The sequence below is a fragment of the Pholis gunnellus genome, assembly GCF_910591455.1.
Source record: "Pholis gunnellus genome assembly, chromosome: 1".
NCBI lineage: Eukaryota > Metazoa > Chordata > Actinopteri > Perciformes > Pholidae > Pholis > Pholis gunnellus.
Genome location: NC_136528.1, coordinates 11,718,409 through 11,736,568, shown reverse-complemented (window position 1 = coordinate 11,736,568; position 18,160 = coordinate 11,718,409). Strand labels below are relative to the sequence as shown.

General features: G+C 44.2%; 1 protein-coding gene across 1 annotated transcript; it reads right to left on the bottom strand.

Moving 5' to 3' along the window:
- Positions 1 to 484: 484 nt before the first annotated feature.
- On the bottom strand, positions 485 to 17,277 carry tent4b (terminal nucleotidyltransferase 4B). Its single transcript, XM_079171957.1, has 12 exons — positions 16,702 to 17,277; positions 7,885 to 8,008; positions 6,368 to 6,414; positions 4,904 to 5,024; positions 4,148 to 4,255; positions 3,469 to 3,597; positions 3,055 to 3,265; positions 2,826 to 2,952; positions 2,529 to 2,632; positions 2,144 to 2,352; positions 1,819 to 1,965; positions 485 to 1,687 (listed from the first exon to the last, which is right to left on the bottom strand). Exons 1-12 carry the CDS (start codon positions 17,271 to 17,273, stop codon positions 1,529 to 1,531), a joined length of 2,058 nt encoding a protein of 685 aa, XP_079028083.1. The 5' UTR covers positions 17,274 to 17,277; the 3' UTR covers positions 485 to 1,528.
- Positions 17,278 to 18,160: the final 883 nt, after the last annotated feature.

Below are 18,160 nucleotides of genomic sequence, written 5' to 3'. Positions count from 1 at the left end.
TTGTTGATAGTTTATAAAACAAAATTAAAAAATCAGCTCCCTTTTAAAGTAAGTAGACCAGCCACATATTAAAACAGAATTCGCACCGTAGGACTTGTAAAATGGTCTCTCAAAAGTTTTCAAAGGAACTTGGTCACTCAACGGTCACTGGAAACAAAACAAAAAAGCCAATGAAATAACGAAAGTTGGTAATTTTACTGTACCTGAAAATAACTGTTTGCACCCGACCCTTTCCCGCAACTTCAAATATAGGACTCAAAGATATGGGCTCTAATATTAATAATACATGTATCCATACTATGTTCATATAATTAATAAAAAAATAAATACATTTAACAAATACAAAGTATTTTTTTTTTTGCAGTGGGTAGATTACCAAAGGAACAGATTATCACCCACAGTTGTATTGTTAACACATTTCTTTTTCAAGTGTAGGATTTCTCGATAAAACCACTATCTCCCCCTCCCTCCCCCCCCACCCCCCTTTACTAATTTAAACCTCTTAAAGCCTCTAAACTGGTGGGGCTGTGCTGTTGAGCTGGGTGAGATGTCTCCCTCCAGTCACCTATAGGGCTGTGTGTGTGAGCACCGGCTCACTGAAGGCTAAACGTCAACACTGTAGCACGCTCACAGAGAGCAACTGGAAGTAAAAGTAGATGCTGATGATGTATGTTGGCAATGAGACCCGAACGAGCTCCTGGCTTTTTGGCCAAAGAAGCTGAGGGCACAAAGATGTGCACGTTTACATGTCTTCAATCGGTATATCTTGTAAAAAGGTCATATGAAAACATTTTCTTTTTACATGTATTTTTTAAGTTTTTTAGTTTTTTTTTGCTTATGCGTTTTTTTGTACAAATGTTCGTACAACCTGTTGAGACATAAAAAAGATTAAACCAACAGAAAAATCAACCAACAAAAAAAAAAAAAAATCCCATGCATAAGTTATGTCCCACTCTTACTGATTGCATTTGTAAGTTACCGTATTATTAAAATCTGTGTGTTTGTCTGTTCATCAACTTGACATTTTGTACATTTTCAGCCTTTTTTTCTTCTTTTTTCTTTTTTTTTGGGGGGGGGGGGGGGGGATGCAATTTCTCATCCTATTTTCCAGCAGATGGTTCCAGGTATTGCTGCAGAGTAGATTCCAGACACCGGACCCGTCTCTTCCTGTACAGCAGGAGGCGCAAGAGGCGTGTTGTGTAGATGCTGGCTGCAGGAAGGTACACCACTCCATAAAAGAAGCTATCAGGAAGCAAATGAGCTTTCATCCATTGTGATTTCAGTTCAAGTTCAAGAAATTAAACCCCATTTCCTATAACATGTCTTTTTTTTGTTCTTTTTTTTTTCCCGCTAGAAATTGTTGCTTGGTCACCCCGAAAAGCTTGACAGAGAGACAGATACTGTAGCTGTCTGAATACTTCTAACAACCTCCCGAGGCTGGAGTCTGGCAGCAGAAGTGGGACAGTCAGTCAGTAGCAGACGAGGACGGGAAGAGGGTGACGGGGGGGGAGGGCAGGCGAGGTCACCCCTATCTGCAGAGGTCTTCTTGTGTAGAGTCTCGCACATTTTTCCTCTTCTTGCTGTTGCCCTGGTGGTGTGGCTTGTTGCTCTGATTACTTTTGGTGCTAGAGGAGGAGCTCTGCTGCCCGTGGTGGCCGCTCTTATGGTTAGAACGAGACATCCTGGCCTGGGGAGAGAACACGCAGATAAAAGTTCAGAGTTGACGCTGGACGTCCCATGAGAACACTTCTATACGATGTGTTCAATTATTCGTGGATAATGTGCATGTGTATGTAAAAAGGTAAAGCTTAGTCCGACCTTGCCACCCTTGTTGCTCGCAGACGGAGTGCTGTTCGCCTGGCTCTGTGTTCGGTTATTATTGACGACAGTGGACTTCTCTCTGTGGGCGCTGGAGCCCCGGACAGACTGCTGCTTGGCCGTCTTACACGGAGTGCCATCAGAGTCCTGAAGGAAACCAGCAAAAGAACAAAGTACATCATGAATGTGTTGTCACCATGAAGTTTTACTCATGCAGCACAATATTTGAAGGCTGTGTGTGTGTGTGTGTGTGTGTGTGTGTGTGTGTGTGTGTGTGTGTGTGTGTGTGTGTGTGTGTGTGTGTGTGTGTAGCTGCTAGACTGACCGCATCGCTGGAGCTGGAGGTTGAGATCGTGGAAGAAGGCGACAGTGGAGAGGAGGAAGGAGAGGACCGCAGTGAGGGCGACGGAGAGGAGGAATTGGAGGAGGTTTTTACTACAACAACATCGTCGTCGTCGTCGTCGTCATCATCATCTGGAACGTTGTTGTTGCACTCATCGAGCTGCTGGGACTCAAACAGTGTGACGTCATTTCCTATTGAAACGGAGAAAGGAAAAATGTAGACACGAAGATCAACTCAGTCCAAAGTTAAGCTGACAGACCAGGAACTGCAGATCTTGACATATCCTCAAGATGTGAGTCAAAATGTAGTTTCAAGAAGACTTCAAGTATTCTAGAAATTAAAGAAAATTGTAAAAGACCGAACGTACTGTTGAGTGGCAGATCATTCTGAGACTGGCTCCCCCAGTTCTTTCTGATCCATTCCCTGTACTCATCCACTTCCTGTGTTACCCGGATTATTCGGCCAAGTACGCTGTGATGGGAAAGAGAGTATACCTGTTACACCAGTGTTTATTCAGCTGTCTGGATAAACAAATGTTGCTCATAATGACCTCGTAGTTTCAGTATGATCAAATAATGCCAACAAGAACAACAACTGAAAATACTCACATTTCTTTTTACATGACTGAATATTGCAACAATAAACCAACCAATCCAAATCTTACCTCTCGGTCTCGTTATTGGGATAGTACTTGGCGATGGGCGACACAGCGTGGCTGAGCACCACGTAGGCGTAGTCAAACGCCTGCTTCACCTGCATGGCACCGTATGAACTCCGACCGACATCGTTATCTGGCGGAGGCAAGGCAGACGGTCGTTTTGTGTTAATACTAGAAGCCGACGGCGTGCCAAATACGCGGCATTCCCTTTATCCTTTGTGTTCAGTGTTCCTACCGGGCTGCAGCGGGTCCTCGATGTAGAGCATGGAGGGCCGGTAGCCGTCCATGTTCTTCTGAACCTCGTCTTTGGCAACGTAGCAGCCTCCATCTTTTATCCTGATGCCCGTTTTCAGGTAGTTGAAGTGGCGGCCGTAGAGCTCGAAGAACTCAATGAGCAGAACGCCGATGTTGATGTTGGGGCTGCACACATCCTCCCTGTAGTGAAGCTGGAAAACACACAGTGCACGTAGAGTTATTGAGAATGATTAAGGGAGTTTAACGAGTCACTTTTGCCGAGATAGCGTGAGAGTCTTTACATTGTTTGCTCTGAATACTGCATATAGTGCTGTCTCAGACTTTCTTTGTACAGAATTGTAGATGTCTTTCTAACTCGGGTGTTCAGGAATCACTTGTTGTTGAAAGTACTGACCTGCAGGAAGCTGACAGCCATGAGGAAGAGACTGTAGGAGCCAATTCCACCGGTAAAAACCTCATTGAGGTCCCTCTGCAGTAGGAACTGCTTCAGCACCAGGACCAGGTAAGGCAGCACGGGGTATTTCTACGGGACAAGACACAGACACGGTGAGGATTGGTGACGCCTACAGCACCCTCTGGAGGACAACAGGGGTTTAGACTTTTGGCTTTTGAATCAAATAACTCCCTGTGATGTTACATGTTTGTTTAAAAAGTGCTGATGTACGCTGTGTGTGCTACTAAGAAGCGCTTACATTCTAAGTGTACCATATGGATTTCAATATTTCAGGCTTCTTTACAATATTAAGAGATTCAAGAGCAATTTGTGGGATAGCCAAAGGCAGTTTTTGAGGCAATACTACAATCTGTTGAGTCCACAGAGTTACAGAGCAAGTTGTAACGGTGAGACTGCTTCTTTGGGGTGCCAGTTAGGTCTGTTAGGTAAGGAGAGGATTGGTTTGTATGTCTGTGACGGGGCTGGGGTCGTGTGATGAATTAACATACGATAACCTCCCGTGGTAGTGATAGCAGATCGCTACAAGTAAAGTCTAAGTCAAGCTGCACAAACTCTGTTTACACTTCAAACAGCCACAACACTGGCTCCAGGGCAGAACACAGGACAGACAGAACTGTACCTCTTTGAATTCCTTGATGAGCCGGGCTGCTTTAACACCGTTCTTCACATTGAAGCTGATGTCCACTTTGACCTCAGTGAAGGAGTCCGTCAGTTTGATGATGGGAACCTGAAACACACACACACGATACAAATGCTGATCCTGAGGCAGTCGAACAAGAAACGATCACACAATCACTGCAATCAAAAGGCATGGCTCATGACATCATGCTGTAAGACACATGCAATCATACACAAATCCACGATTTCTGATCTAATCCTTCGCTAAACTACTTGAGCAAAGATTTAAAACGCTGAACTGCTTTTGGAATCCCTAACAAAAGTGAGAGGGGAAACAAAAAAAAAAAAAGCTTTATTCAAATCCTTTAAGTCCTGAAATAAAATAAACTCAGATGAACAAAAAATCAAATCAATGCACGGTTTAAAAATAACTCAAATAATCGGATTTTGGGAGCTAGTTCCAAGCATACTACTCCACCAATACTGTATCTGTGTCACACGCAACATTTGACCTGAATTAGGATGAAATGACAGTGAAACGCTTTCCCTTGGAAAAACGTGTCTGCACACATGTCTGAATACAAGACATGTGTGCCAACTAGTTTAGTTATGGGTTTTGGAACTGTCAACACTGTTTATGTGATTTACAGCTTGTGAAACTGACACCAACATCAAAGACCTGAACGTGACAGTCAGCATCATACTAATTAATGACTGACATCGACGACTCTACACTTGTGATTGATTAGCATCTTACCGTGGCCTTGTCCAACACTTTGATAGAGTTCTCATCTGCGATGTTCCTCTTCCGGAGAGCCTCTTCCAGCGTCCAGAGTGGGAGTGTGTCCCACTTTCCAAAAACTACCAAGTCAATGTCACTGGTGGAAGAGAGACATGACCGGTATCACTTAGGTCCACTACATTACATACAACTTTAGCTGTACAATAACTCCATTTCTCTCATTTCTTTATGCACAAGAGCAACGGTAATGTACAACAGCTTTAGTCCGAACTTTGTAACGCATCCCTTGACTAACAAATAGAAGCACAGACTACATGTAGTCCTAAATGTACAAGCATGAACAAACACACCAACAGCTGATGTACTGATAAGTCTGGGACTAGCGGTGTGTGACTGTGTAACTTTTGAAATGGGAAACACAATACTTCCTCTTACAAACAAAAAGCAAAACCCGTGCACATTTCAGCCCACTGTGAGGTTTTGCTGCTACGGCCATCACATGGTCCGCTATGACCAGCAGTTTAAGGAGGCTAATGCTAGCATACTTCTGGTAAAGAGTGCTGTGAAACCGACATTAAGACTGCCCACTACTTGTGCTACAGTTACATTTAGTTTCAGTATTTACTGTTGTACTGTAAGGCAAGAACCCCTTAACTGATAGCTTACTAATACAACTACCCTCCCATTCAGAGGTTTCTCTGCACTGCATTGTCATAGGTAAACAGAGGCATTATACAATGTTGGTTTCCTTGGGTTGGAGCTGATCTTAAATCGAAGGGAACGCTAAAACAGCCATTTTTAAATATCCCCCATATAGTAGCTTTAAGCAGGCAGATGGTTTTGCTTCCCCCTTGTGGATGAGCAATGTGCAACTTCAGACAACTTACAGAAGCCAACCAGTGTGTGTGTGTGTGTACTACTTCAGCAGTGTGTTCACTACATATAGAAAGTTATACACAAGCATCCACTACAAACAAGACACGCACACAAACACACATGCACTAAGTGTAAATGACCTGCACCGTGTGACTTAAATGAGGCAAATACACACTTTTGTTTCCAGAACAACAGAAGCACACCAAAACAGATTTACACACATGCATCCATTAACAGCTTAGTTTCATTTAAGTGCTCAGTGTGGGGTGAAGAGTCCACTGATCCAGGCGTGATCTGTCTGTCTGTGTCCGGCATGTATTTGTTGTGTGTGTGTGTGTGTGTGTATGCGGTTGTGTATTTTTGTGGACGTGTGGTGTGGCTGTGTGTCTGCCGCAAGCCTTTCTCAGAATTAAGTCTTAAAAAAAAGATCCAGGATCACCAGCGCTAATAAATGGTAAACCACTTGATCCACAAAACAAGAGCAAATCATGATGGATGTAACGCTTTATCCAGTATAAGTATTTTTGGTAGGGAGCCAGTTCACAGACATAGCTTGGCAAGCGTGTGTTTAAAAAATTCTGTTTAGGAAACACAATGGCTCACCTTGTTGGCAGATAAAGACCAGTGCTGAAACTCCCAAAGACTTGGACCTGGAGAGATCGGAAACACAGTTACACATCGTTTGTGGACAATATATTACCTTGATTTATGCACACATCCTGCGGATCAAAACATTCAACACCTGAACTATTTTTTATCATCGTGTTTGACAGCTTTAATATCTTCTCATCTACACGATGGCACAGGCTTGCCTGAAATCATCCCTCCAAGCTGACATCCACTTGGCGTCTTGATTTTCCCATGCCAAGCTTCGCTCCTGTAAAAACATGTTCGCCAAGCTGCATAAATGTCACTATTCTTCAGCTTAACATAAGCTTTAATTGAATGACAAGCCCAAACAAACTGCACAGGCGTGGTACAAAGACTACCTATCAGGGACAAACACAAAGAGTGTGTAGTGTGACTACTTTAAACCACTTCAGTTGCATTTCAGAGAGGGGGAATTAAAGACCAGGGTGGCTTCAATGAAACAAGCAACTCCTCCACTAAATCAGATCAAAACGTGCATGACGTTTACACACAAAACAGTCCTTTTAGCCACTGGTCTCTTAACCTGAACACCATTGAGGTGACTAAAATATCTCCAACACTTTAACATCAATGCACAAATTGGCGACTGTACAGAAATAGAGTTAAGCCTTGACCCGAACGTTACTCGCACATCAACCAGTAGTACAAACTCTGGTTTACAGCCCAGTCACATGACCGGGGCTAAGCCGATTGCAGGGCCATGTTTGTGAATGAGTGTGTAGCCGGTCCTGAAGACGTCTGTGAGGGGTGGAGGTAACTGCAGGTGGTCACCAAGGTGAGCTTTGTTATCTCGACTTCTCCGGTCAAACGTTTGCTTGCAGAAGCTTTCTTGTACATTTTTACAGCTGACCTAGACTAGCTCCCACATAATACCTGACGAGAGGTAGAGGTCTACGCAGTCAAGTTGAGCAGATGACCAAGTTGTCCGTTCCACAGTGGAAAAGGAATAAAACTAGGCAGGCTGGGGACAGCATTGTGCCCCTTAATTTAGGAACAGCTAAGCTCACTTTGAAGCACGCCGCTCTATCAGCAGGATCAGAGTCAGCATGTAGTAGAATGCCTGAGGGGGCGCTGATAACACGGCCCAAACAGAGTACTGTGCAGCGGGGAGATAACAGAAAACAACAGGATGCTTTATGGCATTAGCTGACTCATATGCTAACCGTGTCCAAAAGGAGCCGGTTCACAGGACAAAACAAGTGCAACAAGCACCGTGTTCAGTGTTTATGATTGACCAACTGTTTTCACTGTTACACAACTACATTTTCTTTCTGCCAAAACTAAATAACCTCTCGTGTTTATGAGTAGCTTTCAGATTACAGCATTTTCCAGCCAGCAGCAGTTCTCAGCCTGATTATCAGTGTGGCGCGCTGGAGGATCTGGACCGCCACGCCCTACAATCCAAAACCACCACCACCAAAAAAAAAAAAAAGAAATCTCAGTTGTTGGTGTTGGGGGAGGATGTGTACCTCAGCACTGGGCCACAGGTCGTGGATGACTCCCTTGATTCTGTCCACCACCTCCTCTCTCATCTTCTCCTCCTCCGCCCGGGGGGAGACGTAGTCATAGAAGTCCTTCACCTCCTCGTGTAACCTGTGGACGACAGAACAGTGTTGAGAGAAGAGTTTGTGGTAATCCTGTGAATTAAATATCCAGAAGAAACATAATTCCCATTTGCATTAGTTGAATTATCGGTCCGATACCAACTCAAATAGCTGCATCGGGTATCAGTGACAATGGGCCGATCTGGTGTTGGATACCATTATTTTAATAAATAACTATTCAGTACATTTACATCTGTGTATTTATTTGTTATACAAAGTCAGGAAACAAATGTTTAAGTCAAGCCTGATGTTGCCTTACACATGACCCCAGTCACTTCCACACAGTGAGGCATACAGTCTATGGGTTCTCGGTCCTTGATATTGGTCGATACACAAAGCCCAGGTATCGGTATCGGTACTGAAAAAGTTGGATGGGTGCATCCCTAATTTGATTCATTTGAAAAAGTTTGGGGCAAAGAGGGCTGCCAAAAAGTCAACCTTCCCATGGAAGTCATCTCAGTCAGGGCAGGCTAAGCACGGTCCTAACGCTTCTGTCCTTGGATCAGGTCGCTCTGCCCACGTGCGCTGACCTTTCCCCTGACCAGTTTTGTCCGCATAAACATAGACGCAGGGACAAGGAAGAACACACACATGAAGGCAGGCACACACACACACAAGCATGTACACATGCACAAACAACCATAAAGAGCCAATAATAGAAACAATCCTCTTGGCAGAGGATAGAGAAAGTGATGTTTCTGCTTTTAAAAATAAAATAAGGCAGCAAAGTAAAGCCTGCGTACACCACAGAAAGTTGGACAAGAAAAACACGAGCAGCTCCCGACACTGACTGACTGCTGTTTGGATAACGCCCCAAAGAGCACCGCATGTGTGTCTAGTGTCTGGGTTTTATGCAACAAGAACACTTCACCTGACAGCAGTCACAGTTCACTGGGTTTCACCTTTATTATAGATGTTGGGGTTTCAGACACTCGGCCTGGTAGAAGCCCAGGATACAGAGGCAGCGCTGAAAGGTTGCTGGTCAGCTAACCATGAAGAGAAAATACGTGCACAATTCAACTTTCTTCTCCAGACCCAAATACTATCATTCCTAAAGCCACACTGCTAAGAAGCAAGAGTACAGTAGGGCCATGAGCAGATGGACAAAAGCTTCGTATTAAAAACACAAGATGCTACTTTTGTGCGTGCGTACTGCTACATGTGAATATGAAAAACAAACCAGCACAGCTAGCAAGACTAGAAAAAGTTCTTTGGTATTTGAAGATCCATTATAAGTTGCCTGTATCGTATTCATAATGGATCGGGACATCCCTAATTTGAAGACTGGCAGTCAAGCCAGAGCCCATTGAGGTTGTCATTGAAAAGAAAGAGGATACTGTGTGTTTCATGGACTGCTATTGTTGATGTGAATGCGGACTAACTGGCTGCTCACAACACTGAATGTAGTGAATGTAAATGTAGGTCGTTACTTAAATGCGGACAAACGGAGAGGCTGAACAACCTGAAAGTCTGAAATTGTAGTTTTATCTTGAGGCACAATACTCCTACAGTGTTCGTGGTGTGATCGAGCCGGAGCGTTAATGCACCACCCTTATTTTATCTTTATGATAACGGGTTGTTTTCAATTTCACTGTTGTTAAATTTGTTTTCTGTTCAGGAAGAAGAGGAAAAGGGTTTCGGTTTACATTTGCTGCACCTCCTCCAACATGGGTGGCAACTGACAAGCAAATTTCAATGACCTAATCTCTTTTCCCCGTGCACATCGCAGAGACTTCCGCCTCCATCACAAACACATTAGGTTTCATTTTAGGGTAAAAGAAACAGCAGCTAGTCTGCATTACACATACGACATGAGTTTCAGAGAACACAGATCTCATTTATGTATCATTAAGACACCACAGCCCAAAACCCAACACTAATCCAACTTCATTTAAAGTGCAATTCAACTGAAGGATTGTATAGGGTTGGGGTCAAAATGATTCCTTTTAGCTTTTAATGTATTTTCATGAACATAAAGCTTTAAAGACGGCATTTATCTGCCATGATCTTTTGGGTTTGCTTCTATTAGGGTGCAAAAGAGAAACATAACTGGTACAATGTGAGCATTTCCACTCCACAACAGTAGGTTTCATTTCACAGGAAACCGGCTGCTACTGCTCCCTTGTCGTCACGTGTTCGGAGCAATCGTAGAAATCACATCTCATGCCCCCACCTCGCTGGATCGAGTTTCCTCTCAGCCCTGCGCCTGCTTAGGGAGCACATGGACCCTTGGCACTGCTTATCCATTAATCCCACTTGCCTATATCGTTGTAATATTATGTAATCTCAAGGAGCAGATTTCCAGAGCTGAAGGGAAAAGATGTTCTCTCACCTACTTAGCATTTAGCAGAATGATAGCAGGGAAATGAGATGAAGGGCTGCAACGGAGGATAAAACGAGCGATACGCACAAGTCGGAGACACACCGAGTGTCGTGGCTTGAAGGACTTGTGGAATTGTGCTTCTTTGTTTTTTTTTTAATGTTCACACCTGCAACAATTTAAGGTTTCAAAAACAATTCATAATTGAGAAATGAGCTCACGATTCAGGGAAATTTACAAAATCGCTCAATACTCAGACAATTCCTATGTTGCAACGCATATGCAAATAATAATTTCTGACTAAACAAACAAACAAAGATAGCACGCCTGACCTTGGTCTTAGGCCGGACTTGGCACATGATGCATTCGATCCAATAATGGGAAAGGGAAATGGAATCAGCGCATCCCTAAGCTATTGCAATCCTCATTTGCAAATCTAAACATCGTGTTTTTGCGTTATGAAAGATTGCGTCACAATGAGCTACAGTAGACCCTCGACATTCCTACCTCTCCATGAACGCACTGCAACACCTCGTCAAGAGAAATATAATATGGACTTTACGCAGCTAAAAGGAGGAGGAATGGAAAGGCAAGAGAAACGTGAGAGCGCAAAGGTAAAAATAGAGAAAGGAATGAGCGAAAGTTATTAAAAAGAAAGAAAAGGTAGAGGGTCAGAAACACCCAGAAGGTGGAACAAAAACATGGAGAGGGAGGGAGGATTGGGTGTGGTGCTGACAATGCCTTCATGTGAACAAGAGTCATCTGTTAAGTTGGGTAGGATGAAGAAAAAAGAGGTTATTGTCACATCACACTGAGCACTACTTACTGACTGTTCAGATATCTTGGCACAACGGTACAAAAAGTGTCTATCAAATCGCCTGTGGCATATCTTTAGAATGTAATACTTAATACCAGGCATGCTGGGACATAAACACCTGCATAAAGCGTGATTGTTGATGGGTATAATACAGTGAACAGTGTTCCAGTGTTATGGCGTTAGTTCAGGTTAGTCATTGCTCAAAGAGTTGTGACCATTGTTGTGGCCATATTGTCCCAGAAAGCATCCCAACATCATGACCATTTTTGTTTTTGCACGGGTTGAAATTTTGGCTCACGACATTTTTTGCAACAAAAGAGGGTAGTGTGTGTGTGTGTGTGTGTGTGTGTTATGCGACACTGCTGTGTCTACGTTGACAGGGTTACCAGGAGGCAAAATACGTCGCATCCCACACTGTTTCTTTCGAAAATGAGGACAACCTCAAACTGAGGCAGAGGTGTCGATGTCTCGAAGATGGCAGATTCATTAATGTTTCATCAATGAACTGACCCGGGGTGCTAAGTGTTGGCCACCGGGACAAAAACAGCTCAAGTTACCCAGAAGCCCAAACACTGCTGGCTGCTAGTGGTCTAGGGCTTGAGTACTGTGGTCAAAACAGGAACGGTTGGACTGTAAATACGGTAATACCAGCGCCACATTGTTTGTCACACCAGTAGACCGTCAATCATCTGTTGATTGTCTGAGCTTTCTAGAAACATCAACTGATCTGGTGCCTGTGTAGGCGGTCGCTTTATGCTCAACATCGAGCCAAACCCGTTAGCTTCAATGTAGTAGCTACTCTTTTTCTTCCCCTCTGTTATGGTAGCATGTTAACATGAAAGCTGTAACATTTTGGTACCACCTACACTGAAAATGTGATTTTAAAAGCAACACTTAAGCAGTATCACAAAAAAAAGACAGGAAGAGAAGGAACTTATTAACTTAGGCCACGATAAAAGGAAATTGTCAAAGCCCAGCCGTTCTGTACACATGCTCAGAAGGTCACAGTTTGACCACACGCTGTGAAAAAAAGAAACCGCAGAACACCTGTGTGTCGCTCACTGGCTGCACCAGTCTGGAGCATGGGAAGGCTTTCCATTGGACAGGAAGAAACACATTCCTCGCTACACTTGGGAAGGCTGAGTTATGGTGAGCGGCCCCACGGGCCGTTCAGACGGAGGCCCGTTTCACCTACAGTCCAAATGGCCAAGCAGGCAGGCTTCTCTCTCCACACATTCTTACACGTTTTGGCCAAGAGCCAGCCAGTGAGCTAAGAGAGGAGAGCGTGACTTAGATGTCAAAGCCAGCAAGAGGCTGGAACCACAGTTCTAATAATGGAGCTTCAGTCACAGAGGTGCTATCTGTGGGCTGGGAATCATAAATCTCCAAAAGACAGGGGCAATAAAAAGCATGAGGCAGGGCTACTCATCAGTGAGCGATTAACCGCACTTTTCATTAGCCTGCAAGTGATGTTGTGCCTCAACGCTGGGAACTCGCTGCCACCGCCAGTCCCCTCTAAAATTAATCAAGTATAGGCTGCTCTGTCATTACTACCATTTTGGGGCCACAGGAGCAAATTGCGTCGCATGAATAAGACATCCAACACAAGTGAGGCCGTGAGGTTACAACAAAGATGTCATAAGGAAAAGAGCACACACACAAGATCTACCGTCGAACAGTAAAGCCCAAATATAAAAGATACAACCCGTAAGAAAGATTATGTGGTTGAACCATTCATAAACTAAAACACCCAAATCGTTTGTGGGTAAACTAGCAACTAAACTAACATTATTCAGCTAGAACTGAAGAACCCATTGACCCGGTAATCTAGACACACCAAATATGTATTGTACATGACCCAGGTGTGTTGACAATATACATTTCCCTCACCATAAACCCAACGATAACCAATCAACACAACGTGAAGATAAGACATTTACAAAAGAATCAAAAGGGCAACAGTCATGACACCGCTAAGAGCAACTATTATTATACATTAAAGATGGTGCCTGCTCAACCTAGCTAGTGGGCAATTCATGTAGCATATATTAAACGGGTCATTTAACAGCTTTCACGTTAGATAAGGTGGACTATTATCCCAATATTTAAACAATATCCTGTCTCCCTCTTCTATACAAGAGACGGCTTTTCACTCCACCTTCCAGTTTCGCAGTTCATAACAACTACAAACACGTGGGATTTCCTTCTGTGATCCATCTAGCAAATCCACCTATTACTCTGAATTAATTATCTCACAATGCCTCTCTGTTATAAAACGACTGGAACTTAGGAACGTTGCATCTTGCCTACACAATAAAAACCCACGACACAATCACCAGATCAGAACACAGTGCAGTCGCACAGAAATGGGCCACTGCTCTCCCAGGCTACACCGACTTCCTGTGCCCTTATAAAGAGTCTGAATAACTGCTCCACACCACCAGAAAATGAGGTGGAAACACTGCCTCAGAACTGCCAATCTGATTGGACCGACACTCAAGAGGGCTTGGGTTTCTTTCTGGGAGGGTTGGCTTTGTTTTGTGGAAGTGAGGCCGTGTGCAGCATGTAAACACTGGTCCTTTTCCATCGGGAGGCGGGCCGCTTGCTCTGCCCCGCAAAGACTGGAGGAGCGTAAAACACAAATAAGCACATGCCTCTGCGGCCCCTATTGCCAAATATAGTGTACAAACTGCCTCATGAATAAAATGCATTTGAACATACTCCCACTTTCACCCTTTTGTCTACTTGTACATATTCTAATCCAACCACGATTCCCACTGCTCCTTAAACCGTTTAACCCTGACTGAACGGTCAACCCTCATTTTATTCCCTGTATCCAACTGTTTGAAGCACAAAAAATGTGGAATCACAATCTTAAAATGGCCCAAAAAAAGGGTTGTTCAGTGTTTTTAAACACAGAGCAAAAGTGTTATAAAATGTGTATTTTTAAGAAAGAGCCAATCACACATGGGAAGGAAGCAATGTAGCCACGAGGGGCTTTGCAAATTTGACAAAACCCTGATGCTCATCAACAACGTGCTACCACCAATGATGACGAGGCTAAATACGGTAAAGGAGTAGAAGTCTTGCGTTGTGAATACGCTACTAACAACCGTGGAACAGCGTCTATATTACTCTTACACATCCCACATCAAGGCTGCATCTCCCAAGCAACAAAACATGTATTATGAGTGAAGACTTAACCGTGGAATTAACATAATCTACCAGCCAGTAGCTCTTGCATCCACATAAACACTGTGTGCGTTTCGAAATACATTTCTTGTAATGCCATAGAGCACAGTGGCATTGTGAATTAACAAGTGTGTGGTGGGACAGAGAACCCTCAGTGGTGGTTAGTGTGATCAAGGCTCTGAGGTTCAGGTTCTGGTATTAGCAGAGCTAATCACTAAGGAATGTCCTTATGCAAACACAGAGCTTCCATATTACTATAAATGAGGATCGGCCAAAGGCTGCTCTGCTTGTCTACACATGTCGAACAGAGAAGGGGCCAAACTCTGCACCTAAAAGGTCTTCAAAACAGAGCCCAACCCACCAAAATATTTCTCCAGAGTCATAATATCTAAAAGAACCAGTGGTGAGGAAAGCCGGTCACTGACGTAGTTTTAAGTTAGTAGGTGCAGTTATTATACCGTGTGACTTAATACGGTTAAAAGGACCCGCTCTGGTACGAATGCTAAACGCACAGGCTCTGTGATGACTCAAATCTCACGCTCACTGAGTGAAGCAGGAGTCTCGAGTTTGTGATTCAAGATATCGGTCGTTATGCATTAAAGCAAACACTTAGACCCTTTAGGTATGAATGGCGACTGCAAATAGCTTGCCGTTTTCTCAGTGATGAGCAGCTGTGATGAGCTTAAATTCAGTTACAATTGATTCAATACTGACAACTTTTCATCGTTTAATAAGTCTCAAAACATTAAAATCACTCACGCAGCACTCATTTACATTGTATCAGTCTATATCCTCATTGTGTCTCTGTATTCACCTGTCACGCCCCGACTATTGCAATTTCAAAAGAAAGCTGTGCGTTCAGCTATATTTTGACAACACTATGACTTGTCTCTGTAAACATAGTTTGACCATTTTTCCAATACGATCACTGGTCACCATTGAAATGCAGTATTACCAACTGAGATGACCACAGCTGCTGTTCCTCGCTGACGACTAAACTACATTGTATAGTCATTACGAACGCAAATCAATCCATCCATGTTGAATGATTCAAAAGAGTGCTGGAGCAAACACTCTGCCCTGTTATTAAGGCAGGCTGGTTGTTAAACATCGTTAAAGCTTCTCTGTGGGCGGTGCAGTGTGTGTGCACACTGCACCGCCTGCAACACTTATTGTGGACATACTAGCATTGCATACTAATGCCATCTGAAACCGTAGCGGGTGCTGTGGACAAATCTAGAACAAAAATGTGAGAAAAAAAAGGAAAAGCTGTACATAAAAGGTATGCTGCCTGTGGCCAAATCTCTTCGGAAATCCTGGAGTGCTTGAAGGCTCCATCGCAGACACTTTCAACTATATACCAGGAGACTTCAGTTAAGTCCCCTAATGCCTCAGGGGAGGGGGGGACATTGGGCCCACCAGTGTGTTTTGAGATGAGGCGGAGGAGAGTGGGTCGAGGGTACCACAGACCAACGAGCCAAGCAGGCCAAAGACTAACACCACGTAAGCCAACTGTGTCAGGATTCACTTGCCATCCTCCAATATTCCTACACTTGCTATTAACCACCAGTGTCATGACTGTACTCTAACCTTCAGTGTTACAAAAAAATGCCTTTGGGTCAGAGTGAACATACTGACCGTTGCTGCTCACAATAAGCAGTTTGTCAAGCTTTGGAAGACTCATCAGCTCTCACTTCCCCCGAAGTACAGCGAGCCGAATGTCTGTGGTCATAAGGAGGCTGGAGGAGAACCAGTGAGATGGCTCAATCAATTGAAAGTGACACTCTTGTTTGGGGAAGCACCCTGTTACCTCCTTAATGCTCTCCTTTGTCCTAAGAGTAGTGGGATGCATAAGCGTAGTGTGCACATGTTCCTTCATACAACAGCTGGTTTGCAACCCCCCCTAATAAACACCATAATGTGTGCAGGCCAGGATAAAAACTGTTCAGTGCTGTTCTGTTTTTACAGTAATACCCCAAAACATCATCTGTGTTTATTCCTCCATAAGAAGATTTGTTCTAACTTAAGAAAAGTATGAAGAAAAACTAAAAAGGTCAAACCTCCTGTGTGTTTTTTAGGTTTGCTTATTGACTTAAAATGATCTGCAGCTTTGCCTTGCTGTGTAAAATGGCATAAGTTAACGTCTTGAGATGTGAGCGCTCATTGGTGGACAGACTCACTTTCACAAGTGATTTACTCTCCAGCAAGTCATCCAACTTTGGGTGGGGATGAAATGTGGGTGGGGTGAGACTGACAACCTCAGTCGTCTCCCTGCATGTCATTTCTGTGTGTTTGAAATATGAGCAAATACCAGTTCATCAACTCCTAGTTTACGAGTTAAACTCTCTCTTACCCGACAATTCCTTCCGAGTAGTTCCTGACTTTCCACGGCGTGCCCGCGTAACCATCGTAGCGTCCTGTGTTGGAGCTGCTGCTGCCACTGTTCAAGAGGCTAGAATTGAATCCGAAAGTGCTAGCCTTGTTGTCTCTTTTCCTTTTGTTGGGGTGTCCGTCCGTCAGCCACCTCGAAAGCACCGCGACCCCGCTGCCCTGCTGCTGCTGCTGCTGCTGCTGCTGCTGCCCCTCTCCACGGACACCGCCCCTGCCACCGGCTCGGTTGTTGTGGTTGCTGTTGCTTTCCAGTGGTATAAAGTCCCGCTGTGCCTTCATTTCTCTGTCCCCTATAGAGGACGTCATACTGGTCCTGGCGTCCCCGCTGCCGGCGTTGGAGTCAAGTGCCCCGTTTCTGCTCCCGGCTCCCGACGCCCCGTTGACGATCGCTTTCAGACTGCCCTGAGGTCCGGCGGTGTAGCTGTTATTTACATGCAAGTAGCCGAGCCCTTGAGTCGTATCCCAAATCTGCATCCACAGCTTGTTAGCGGGTCCACGTTGTTCTGGTTGAAACCATGCGATTCTTGGATCCATCAAACGGAACTGTAGGCAAGCCCCCCCCCCCACCACCACCACCACCACCCCACCCCACCCCACCGAGCAGTGCTCAGCTCGTGTGCAGCTAGCCAGGTCGCTAGCTAACGTTAGCTAACGCTAGCCTGCTAGCCTCGTTATAGCTGCCGCTAGCTTCCCCGCTGCTCCGTTACTTCTAGAATGTGTTTTTTAAGAGAAATACGTCCCTTGGTGATGAAGATACACAGTCGAAATTATCCACACGAAATAAAACAAGACTGTGAGCCAGGTGTTAAAAAAATGTAGCTCAAGCCAAAGTTGGGTGTTGGAAGACTGGAGAAACGTGCAGCTGCTGCTTGTCGAAGTGCCTCTCTGACCCTTTCCCCTGATCGTGGGTCCGTCAATGGCGAAGTCTACGGTGCTACGGCGCATGCGTGGAGCGAGTGAAAAGGGGGCGGGGAGACAGTAGTTACGCAACAGACAACTGCTTCTTGTTACATAATATCTGATTTACTACTCTCTCGTCAAAAACAAATTGACACGGTGTAGAAAGTAGTACACGGTAAACACGTTTTACTTTTCTTCACACTACTGTAAGCCGATTGTGACTGTACTAATAACCCGAGGTGAAGTTAAATACCTCTGTATTCAACATATCCCATGGTTTTTCACACCTTTTTAGGGTGCATTTGAGACAAAACTCCCACGATATAAATGTACAGTACATGTTGTACTAGGTTAAAACGCTTGCGTGTAACAAGTGGCAATACAAAATTATAATAGGGCCAAAACAATTATTGTCAATATCAATAAATCGGTCAATTATTAATATCTCAGAATTTCTCAAGGGGACAAGTTGTTTGTTCTGTCCGCCAGTCTAAAACCGAAAGCTATTTCATACAGAGCGA